Here is an 11,511-nt window from a genome sequence, read left to right as displayed (position 1 = left end):
AGTGTCAAGGGTCTGGAGCTCTCCATGGTGACATTAACATCTCTGCTCTCTCCCCCTGCTCCTTTCTCTCTTCTTCACTTTCTCCTCATCCCTCTCTCTCTCTCTCTCTCTCTCTCTCTCTCTCTCTCTCTCTCTCTCTCTCTCTCTCTCTCTCTCTCTCTCTCTCTCTCTCTCTCTCTCTCTCTCTCTCTCTGTCTCTCTCTCTCTCTCTCTCTCTCTCTCTCTCTCTCTCTCTGTCTCTCTCTCTCTCTCTCTCTGTCTCTCTCTCTCTCTCTCCCTGTCTCTCTCTCTCTCTCTCTCTCTCTCTCTCTCTCTCTCTCTCTCTCTCTCTCTCTCTCTCTCTCTCTCTCTCTCTCTCCCTCTCTGTCTCTGTCTCTGTCTCTCTCTCTCTCTCTCTCTGTCTCTCTCTCTCTCTCTGTCTCTCTCTCTCTCTCTCTCTGTCTCTCTCTCTCTCTCTCTCTCTCTCTCTCTCTCTCTCTCTCTCTCTCTCTCTCTCTCTCTCTCTCTCTCTCTCTCTCTCTCTCTCTCTCTCTCTCTCTCTCTCTGTCTCTGTCTCTGTCTCTCTCTCTCTCTCTCTCTCTCTCTCTCTCTCTCTCTCTCTCTCTCTCTCTCTCTCTCTCTCTCTCTCTCTCTCTGTCTCTGTCTCTGTCTCTCTCTCTCTCTCTCTGTCTCTCTCTCTCTGTCTCTGTCTCTCTCTCTCTCTCTGTCTCTCTCTCTCTCTCTCTCTCTCTCTCTCTCTCTCTCTCTCTCTCTCTCTCTCTCTCTCTCTCTCTCTCTCTCTCTCTCTCTCTCTCTCTCTCTCTCTCTCTCTCTCTCTCTCTCTCTCTCTCTCTCTCGCTCTATCTCTCTCTCTCTGTCTCTCTAATATGGTCATACATTGGGCAGGAGGTTAGGAAGTGTAGCTCTGTTTCCACCTCATTTTGTGGGCAGTGAGCACATAGCCTGTCTTCTCTTGAGAGCCATGTCTGCCTTTCTCAATAGCAAGGCTATGTTCACTGAGTCTGTACAAAGTCAAAGCTTTCCTTAAGTTTGGGTCAGTCACAGTGGTCAGGTATTCTGCCACTGTGTACTTTCTGTTTAAAGCCAAATAGCATTCTAGTTTGCTCTGTTTTTTTGTTAATTCTTTCCAATGTGTCAAGTAATTATCTTTTCTCATGATTTGGTTGGGTCTAATTGTGCTTCTGTCCCGGGGCTCTGTGGAGTGTGTTTGTGTTTGTGAACAGAGCCCTAGAGGATTCTCTCTACTTCACTTTCTCCTCATCCCTCTCTCTCTCTCTCTCTCTCTCTCTCTCTCTCTCTCTCTCTCTCTCTCTCTCTCTCTCTCTCTCTCTCTCTCTCTCTCTCTCTCTCTCTCTCTCTCTCTCTCTCTCTCTCTCTCTCTCTCTCTCTCTCTCTCTCTCTCTCTCTCTCTGTCTCTTGAATCTTAAATTGTAACCTTTTTTAACTAGGCAAGTTAGTTAAGAATAAAATGTTATTTACAATGACGGCCTACTTTACAAAAGAGACCTCTCTTATGCTCTGCAGTGTGTAATTGTTGAATGACATTGAATTGGCTTTGTAGTTAAGTTGAATGGTGAGATGTATTTGTATCCATCTGTGTCTCTCTCTCTTCCTGCAGTTTGTCCTGGAACGGAGAACAAGTTGAGCACGTTGTCAGACCTGGACCAGCAGTACCGCACCCTGAAGAAGCATTATGAGAACTGTGAGGTGGTCATGGGAAACCTGGAGATCACCAGCATCGACCGGAACCGCAACCTCTCCTTCCTCAAGGTGAGTCCAGCTTGACCGGATGCTGCTGATAGACCATGGATTGTTGTTGGTCAAAAATGAATGGTAGACCTGAAGCCACCTGTTGCAGTGTGAAAAAGTCATGAATAATGTGTTTATTTCTATTGGCAGTTTATGAATCAAATGTTGTTCATTTCAGCACTGTGGATATTTTAGCACATATTTTTATCATTGGTAAACTGGTGCTGCATAAAATGATCTATGGGCTGCACATGGGGAGAGAGGAGAGGACCCGGTGTGAGGATCGAGGAGGCCTGGAATTTTTTATTTCTTTATTTTTATGAACATAAAGCTCCCTTACTAGGCCTATCTCAGCACAGTATGGGTCCTCTCCTCTCTCCCCGGTGTGCCCACCTCCCCCTCCCCCACCTCCCACCCTCCCGGGCCCCCATGCTGTTTAATGATCTGAGGTGTGCCACTAATTACCGCGCTCCGACGTCGGGGAAAATGAAAACCATAAACAGTTCCATCAGGCATTGCATCATTAGCGCAACAATTAGGCATCTGGGGGATTGATAAGGGATATCTGGAGGTACGCTGTTGCCGTGGAGACACCCGCTTTTATGGCTGCGCCGGTCCACAGGGTGACGGGGTTGATGGCGGTGTGACACGGCAAAGGTGGTAGCGGGGTTAATGATATCACACTGTGCCGCTAAGTACCACCTGACCCGTAAGGACCACCAACAGTACACTGACGCCTCGCGTTTCCGGGGAAACTGGCAGAGGATGACGGAGGAGAAACGTTTTCGCATCCTATCAAAGCTAACCACTTGAGATGATAAAAAATGTCAATAGATTGTTTTCTGTTGTCCAAACAGATGTAATTGAGGGGGTTGATTAAACACATTCAGAAAAAGAGAGAGACACACGGTCAAAGCTTTAGGAACAGTAACTGGGGCAACGCCGCAGGAAAAGTTCCTCTCGGCTAACTTGACAGGGAATATTCCCTTAGAGACGGTTGTCATGCATGTTGATATCCTGGTTGAACCTGCCCTCCTCTCTCTCCTGGGCTGATGATTACTGATGAATTGTCTCAGAGCCCTCAAGATAGGACAGGAAGTGGTGTTGGTTATGACTATGATAATGATGATAAGGACGATGATAATTACTATGATTCAATTGAACTTCTGACATTCACACCCATCCCGCCATCCCTTCCTTCTTTCACTAAATCAAGAACAACAAACTAAATCAAGACAAATGAACTAAATCTAGAACAACGCACTAAATCAAGAACAACGCACTAAATCCAGAACAACGCACTAAATCCAGAACAACGCACTAAATCTAGAACAATGCACTAAATCAAGAACACGCACTAAATCCAGAACAACGCACTAAATCTAGAACAACGCACTAAATCCAGAACAACACAAATCTAAATCCAGAACAACACTAAAAGAACTAAATAAATCCAGAACAACGCACTAAATCCAGAACAACGCACTAAATCTAGAACAACGCACTAAATCCAGAACAACGCACTAAATCCAGAACAACACACTAAATCCAGAACGACGCACTAAAACTAGAACAACGCACTAAATCCAGAACAACGCACTAAATCCAGAACAACGCACTAAATCTAGAACAATGCACTAAATCAAGAACAACGCACTAAATCCAGAACAACACACTAAATCCAGAACAACACACTAAATCCAGAACAACACACTAAATCCAGAACGACGCACTAAATCCAGAACAACACACTAAATCCAGAACGACGCACTAAATCTAGAACAACGCACTAAATCCAGAACGACGCACTAAATCTAGAACAACGCACTAAATCCAGAACAACACACTAATTCTTTAGACAGTCTAGTAATTGTGGGAAGATGCCTACAGGGAACTGAGTGATTGGAAGGGTTATTAGTGCTGTCAGTCAGACTGTAGGTTACACAGTGGTACCATGCTGTACTATAAGGTTACACCTGCCAGTCACTGAGGGCAAAGAAGCCCTGCTCGTTTGGGAGTTCAGAAGCTTTCTTTACCCCCAGATTTGCTCCTGAGTCGCTTTGAGTCCTGTTCCTCTGCAGTGAAAGCGACTGAAACAACAGTTTCAGCCCCACAGTCTTTATTAGACTTGTCATACATTTGGTCACACTGAAGTTGGGCTCTAATATCAGCACCCTTCAGTCAGTTGTTGCAGTAACTTTAAAAAGGATTAGCCCCTTTATTTCTCCAATGTTTGTCTAAAATGACCCACATCTAACTGCCTGTAGCTCAGGACCTGAAGCAAGGATATGCATATTCTTGGTACCATTTGAAATGAAACACTTTGAAGTTTGTGGAAATGTGAAACGAATGTCATAAAATATAACTCAATAGATCTGGTAAAAGATAATACAAAGAAAAAAACAACTGTTCTTTTGTATTTTTTTTTTGTACCATCATCTTTGAAATGCAAGAGAAAGGCCATAAAGTATTATTCCAGCCCAGGTGCAATTTAGATTTTGGCCACTAGATGGCATCAGTGTATGTGCAAAGTTTGACTGATCCAATTAACTATTGTATTTTTATTATTTTATTTTTTGGTTTGTTTGTTTATCTGTCTGCCCAAGCCGCGAACTCAGGCTCTGTGTGTAGTTAACCGACCCTCTCTGCCCCTTCATCGCCATTTTACACGTTGTTGTTTTAGCTGATTAGCTGTTGTTGTCTCACCCGTTGTCTTAGGCACCCTCATTTGTTGACTTCTGTGATTGAAAAAACCTTGGATTCATGCATGTCAACATCAGAATCCTTGTCTCTATAAGTTTGTTTTACTCACTGCCCTAGCACACTCTGCCAACCCTGATGTCCTTGCCGTGCCTGAATCCTTGCTTAGGAAGACCACCAACAATTCTGAGATTTCCATATCCAGCTACAACATTTTACGTCAAGATAGATCTGCCAAAAGGGGAGGAGTTGCAATATACTGCAGAGATAGGCTTTCTAAATACCAGATACTTTCCAGGTCTACACCCAAACAGGTTGAACTTCGAATCTTTAAAATAAACCTCTCCAGAAATAAGTCTCTCACTGTTGCCGCCTGCTATCGACCCCCCTCCACTCCCAGCTGTGCCCAGGACACCATTTGTGAATTGATCACCCCCCATCTAGCTTCAGAGTTCGTTCTGTTAGGTGACCAAAACTGGGATATTCTTAACACTCCGGCAGTCCTACGATCTAAGCTAGATGCCCTCAATCTCACACAAATCATCAAGGAACCCACCAGGTACAACCCTAAATCCGTAAACATGGGCACCCTCATAGACATTATCCTGACCAACTTGCCCTCCAAATACACCTCCGCTGTTTTCAATCAGAATCTCAGCGATCACTGCCTCATTGCCTGTATCCGCTGTGGGTCCGCGGTCAAACAACCACCCCTCATCACTGTCAAACGCTCCCTAAAACACTTCTGCGAGCAGGCCTTTCTAATCAACCTGGCCCGGGTATCCTGGAAGGATATTGACCTCATCCCGTCAGTCGAGGATGCCTGGTCTTTCTTTAAAAGTAATTTCCTCACCATCTTAGATAAGCATGCCCTGTTCAAAAAATGCAGAACTACGAACAGAAATAGCTCTTGGTTCACTCCAGACCTGACTGCCCTTGATCAGCACAAAATCATCCTGTGGCGGACTGCAATAGCATCGAATAGTCCCCACGATATACAACTGTTCAGGAAAGTCAGGAACCAATACACGCAGTCAGTCAGGAAAGCAAATGCTAGCTTTTTCAAACAGAAATTTGCATCCTGTAGCTCTAACTCCAAAAATTTCTGGGACACTGTAAAGTTAATGGAGAACAAGAGCACCTCCTCCCAGCTGCCCACTGCACTGAGGCTAAGTCACCACTGATAAATCCATGATAATCAAAAATTTCAATAAGAATTTCTCAACGGCTGGCCATGCCTTCCAACAGCTCCGCCTCCCCCGCAGCTACTCGCACCAACCCTCCCCGCCTCTCCTTCACCCAAATCCGGACAGCAGATGTTCTGAAAGAGCTGTAAAACCTGGACCCGTACAAATCAGCTGGGCTAGACAATCTGGACCCTTTCTTTCTAAAACTATCCGCCGTCATTGTTGCAACCCCTATTACCAGCCTGTTCAACCTCTCTTTCGTATCGTATGAGATCCCTAAAGATTGGAAAGCTGCCGCGGTCATCCCCTTCTTCAAAGGGGGTGACACCCTAGACCCAAACTGTTACAGACCTATATCCACCTGCCCTGCATATCTAAAGTCTTCGAAAGCCAAGTTAATAAACAGATCACTGACCATTTCGAATCCGCTGTGCAATCCGGCTTCTGAGCCATTCACGGGTGCACCTCAGCCACGCTCAAGGTACTAAACGATATCATAACCGCCATCGATGAAAGACAGTACTGTGCAGCCGTCTTCATCAACCTGGCCAAGGCTTTCAACTCTGTCAATCACCGTATTCTTATCGGCAGACTCAATAGCCTTGGTTTTTCTAATGACTGCCTCACCTGGTTCACCAACTACTTTGCAGACAGAGTTCAGTATGTCAAATCGGAGAGCATGTTGTCCGGACCTCTGGCAGTCTCTATTGGGGTACCACAGGGTTCAATTCTCAGGCCGACTCTTTTCTCTGTATATATCAATGATGTCGCTCTTGCTGCAGGCGATTCCCTGATCCACCTCTACACAGACGACACCATTCTGTATACTTCTGGCCCTTCCTTGGACACTGTGCTAACTAACCTCCAAACGAGCTTCAATGCCATACAACACTCCGTCCGTGGCCTCCAACTGCTCTTAAACGCTAGTAAAAACAAATGCATGCTTTTCAACCGTTCGCTGTCTGCACCCGCACGCCCGACTAGCATCACTACCCTGGACGGTTCTGACCTAGAATATGTGGGCAACTACAAATACCTAGGTGTCTGGCTAGACTGTAAGCTCTCCTTCCAGACTCATATTAAACATCTTCAATCCAAAATCAAATCTAGAATCGCCTTTCTATTTCACAACAAAGCCTCCTTCACTCACGCCGCCAAACCTACCTTAGTAAAACCGACTCTCCTACTGATCCTCGACTTCTGCATTGTCATCTACAAAAAAGCTTCCAACACTCTACTCAGCAAACTGGATACAGTCTATCACAGTGCCATCCGTTTTGTTACCAAATCACCTTATACCACCCACCACTGCGACCTGTATGCTCTAGTCGGCTGGCCCTCACTACATATTCATCGCCAGACCCACTAGGAAGACCCAAGTCATCTCTAAGTCTATGCTAGGTAAAGCTCCGCCTTATCTCAGTTCACTGGTCACGAACACCCACCCGTAGCACACGTTCCAGCAGGTATATCTCACTGATCATCCCCAAAGCCAACACCTGATTTGGCCGCCTTTCCTTCCAGTTCTCTGCCTACAGTGACTGGAACGAATTGCAAAAATCGCTGAAGTTGGAGACTTTTATTTCCCTCACCAACTTTAAACATCAACTATCTGAGCAGCTAACCGATCGCTGCAGCGGTACATAGTCCATCTGTAAATAGCCCATCCAATCTACCTACCTCATCCCCATAGTGTTTTTATTTTATCTACATTTCTGCTCTTTTGCACACCAGTACTTGCACATCATCATCTGCTCATTTATCACTCCAGTGTTAATCTGCTAAATTGTAACTATTCGCTCCTATGGCCTATTTATTGCCTACCTCCTCATGCCTTTTGCACACACTGTATATAGACTTTATTTTTTCTACTCTGTCATTGATTTGTTTATTGTGTTATTGGCTTGTTTATTGTTTACTCCATGTGTAACTGTGTTGTTGTCTGTGTCACACTGCTTTGCTTTATCTTGGCCAGGTTGCAGTTGTAAATGAGAACTTGTTCTTAACTAGCCTACTTGGTTAAATATATATATATTTTTTTAATTCTGTTCAATTTGAATTAATCAGGACTGCCCAAATGTGCCTAATTTGTTTGTTAATAACTTTTCATGTTCAAAATGATGCACTTTCCTCAAACAATAGAATGGTATTCGTTCACTGTAATAGCTACTGTACATTGAACAGTGCAGTTAGATTAACAAGAATTGAAGCTTCCCACTCTCCAAAGTCAGAAATGTCCATGTCCTGGGAAATGTTCTGGTTACCTACAACCTCGTGCTAACGGCATTAGCCTACGTTAGCTCCACCGTCCTGTGGAAGGTTACCTACAACCTCGTGCTAACGGCATTAGCCTACGTTAGCTCCACCGTCCTGTGGAAGGTTACCTACAACCTCGTGCTAACGGCATTAGCCTACTTTAGTTCCACCGTCCTGTGGAAGGGACTCCTACAACCTCGTGCTAACGGCATTAGCCTACTTTAGTTCCACCGTCCTGTGGAAGGGACTCCTACAACCTCGTGCTAACGGCATTAGCCTACGTTAGCTCCACCGTCCTGTGGAAGGTTACCTACAACCTCGTGCTAACGGCATTAGCCTACGTTAGCTCCACCGTCCTGTGGAAGGTTACCTACAACCTCGTGCTAACGGCATTAGCCTACGTTAGCTTCACCGACCTGTGGAAGGTTACCTACAACCTCGTGCTAATGGCATTAGCATACGTTAGCTTCACCGACCTGTGGAAGGTTACCTACAACCTCGTGCTAACGGCATTAGCCTACGTTAGCTCCACCGTCCTGTGGAAGGGACACCGATCCCCAAAGAAGTTAACTTGCACTTTGATGCAGCTGTTCTACAGATGAACTGAAAACTGTTGATGTTCATGCATGTTGCTGAATTTCTCCCACTGCTTCTTTCTTAACTGATTTGCTATGCTTTCTTTAGCTGTTCAAGGATTTGGTTTGGTGAAGCCCTCTGGAACCTCTGTAAATGTTGAAAAGGGATATTAGAATGTAGAGCTGTGCTGGAACAAATATGCCGAATGGTTGGGTTTAGTGGAAGTGTTTTAATGTGGATTTCAAAAGAGATGCCAAGCCTGGCAGGAGTCTGTGTAGTGGAAGAAGGATAGAAGGTGATACTGGTGACTGGCAGGCGCTGAGGCCCGGTGTCATCACTCAATCACCATTTATGACATTATTTGGTTGGCTGACCATCACACCTAATCTGTGGCTTTCTCCCGGGGAGGGACATTCCCAAAGGACCCTGGGAGCACGGACTGACACTGTTGGGGGAGTGAAGACTGATGAAAGCGTTTATTGACCAAATTAATGTTACTACGTGAATTATATTTAAATTGTCATGTTCCGGATTCTTTCAAGAGTTCATAAAGAGCTTTGAATGTTGATATTTTATATTGTACTGTAAGTGATATGGATTTTTTGTTCCAGAGAAACTGTGTTATTCTGTTGGTCGGAGGCAGATACTTCAAAGAGGAGCAACACGGGTGCACTGTTACCATACAGTGTGGAGGGCGGTTAGATTAGAGGATGCGTGGGAAGTTTTATGCCTTTTGGTTGAATGTTTTGGGCCATACAAAGTGAGGTTAATTAGACGATGGGAGATACTGGGATTTGGTGCTCTTGGAAGATTAAAAGATGGATTTGGTGCTCTTGGAAGAATTAAAGATGGATGTGGTGCTCTTGGAAGAATTAAAGCTGAATTTGGTGCTCTTGGAAGAATTAAAGCTGGATGCTCTTGGAAGAATTAAAGCTGGATGTGGTGCTCTTGGAAGAATTAAAGCTGAATTTGGTGCTCTTGGAAGAATTAAAGCTGGATTTGGTGCTCTTGGAAGAATTAAAGCTGAATTTGGTGCTCTTGGAAGAATTAAAGCTGAATTTGGTGCTCTTGGAAGAATTAAAGCTGAATTTGGTGCTCTTGGAAGAATTAAAGCTGGATTTGGTGCTCTTGGAAGAATTAAAGCTGGATTTGGTGCTCTTGGAAGAATTAAAGATGGGTTGAAACTTTGATCTCGGAGACATTGGTAGACCGATCTCATAGTAGTGAATTTTCTATGCTGTTAAGACTTCTATGTCGTATCCATTTCATGGTGAACATTTCTGGTACCATTTGATAATTGTTTCTTATTGCATGACTGTAATCAATCGGATGCCTTTTAAATGGATACGCACCTTAATAATATTCCATTAATTGGTGAATTATCTAATGTTATTCACAATACACATAACATATATGCTTGGTCTCTAACTGTGCAGCTCTGAGCTGAGGTTAACTCAATCATTTAATGCTAGGACATTCATTGCAAGATATTGGCCTCTTAATATTTGCATCAGGGTAAACCCAGAAACGTGCATCTTATTGTATACTGAGTGGTGACACAATGCTCGCTACCTCGGCTAGATTGATTGATATGATTATGGGCCGATATCGTTCACATGATATTGGAGTCAGGTTGATAAATGTAGATAAATTCCATCCAACTACATCTGCCTGACACACACACGCACGCACCCACCCACACACACACACAAACACAAACACAGGAATGCACATATCATACACACACACACACACACACACACACACACACACACACACACACACACACACACACACACACACACACACACACACACACACACACACACACACACACACACACACACACACACACACACACACACACACACACACACACACACACACACACACACACACAAACACAGGAATGCACATACATACACACACTAACAAACACACACAAAGACACACACACACACACACACACACACACACACACACACACACACACACACACACACACACACACACACACACACACACACACACACACACACACACACACACACACACACACACACACACACAGGAATGCACATACACACACACACTAACAAACACACACACAAAGACACACTAGCACACACACACACACACCCACCCTCACTTGTGTTTGTGTGCGCGTGCACGTGTGTGACAGTGCTTGTGATTCCTCTCTGGCGATCTGTGGTGGCCGGGGCCGTCCATTAGCACAGCGTAGATTCATGAAGAGGGTGCTGGGGGGCTGAATCAAGCATGGAGAGACGAGGAACATACAAATTGATCGTTCCTGTTCCCTTAAAGACAACAGCAGCACGGCAGGGGGAGGGAGGGATGGAGAGGGAGATGTAGGGAGGGGGACACCCATTAGTGACATATAAAAACATCTGCTCTGACAAAAACCCTCCCTCCTCTCAACTTGAGGCCGCTGAGCATGAGGCTGCTGTCTGTGTGTGAGAGAGAGAGAGAGAGAGAGAGAGAGAGAGAGAGAGAGAGAGAGAGAGAGAGAGAGAGAGAGAGAGAGAGAGAGAGAGAGAGAGAGAGAGAGACAGAGAGAGAGAGAGAGAGAGAGAGAGAGAGAGAGAGAGAGAGAGACAGAGAGAGAGAGAGAGAGAGAGAGAGAGAGAGAGAGAGAGAGAGAGAGAGAGAGAGAGAGAGAGAGAGAGATACATGGTGGTAGAGAGAGAGAGATACATGGTGGTAGGTGGTGGAGAGAGATACATGGTGGTAGAGATACATGGTGGTAGAGAGGAGAGATACATGGTGGTAGAGAGGAGAGATACATGAGAGGAGAGATACATGGTGGTAGAGAGGAGAGATACATGGTGGTAGAGAGGAGAGATACATGGTGGTAGAGGTGGTAGGAGAGATACATGGTGGTGGTAGAGAGGAGAGATACATGGTGGTAGAGAGGAGAGATACATGGTGGTAGAGAGGAGAGATACATGGTGGTAGAGAGGATAGATACATGGTGGTAGAGAGGAGAGATAGATACATGGTGGTGGTAGAGAGGAGAGATACA

The 11,511-nt window shown here is 44.9% G+C and overlaps 1 protein-coding gene across 1 annotated transcript in view; it reads left to right on the top strand.

Moving 5' to 3' along the window:
• The first annotated feature begins 1,578 nt into the window (after positions 1-1,578).
• The window catches only part of LOC124010736 (receptor tyrosine-protein kinase erbB-4-like), a 129,738-nt gene continuing 119,805 nt past the window's right edge, over positions 1,579-11,511 (top strand). The window contains exon 1 of the mRNA XM_046323379.1: positions 1,579-1,770. Coding sequence (XP_046179335.1) covers positions 1,579-1,770 — 192 coding nt within the window. The remainder of the gene's footprint in view (positions 1,771-11,511) is intronic.

The sequence above is a fragment of the Oncorhynchus gorbuscha genome, linkage group LG23 (assembly GCF_021184085.1).
Source record: "Oncorhynchus gorbuscha isolate QuinsamMale2020 ecotype Even-year linkage group LG23, OgorEven_v1.0, whole genome shotgun sequence".
Taxonomy (NCBI): domain Eukaryota; kingdom Metazoa; phylum Chordata; class Actinopteri; order Salmoniformes; family Salmonidae; genus Oncorhynchus; species Oncorhynchus gorbuscha.
This window is presented reverse-complemented; position numbering and strand designations above follow the sequence as displayed.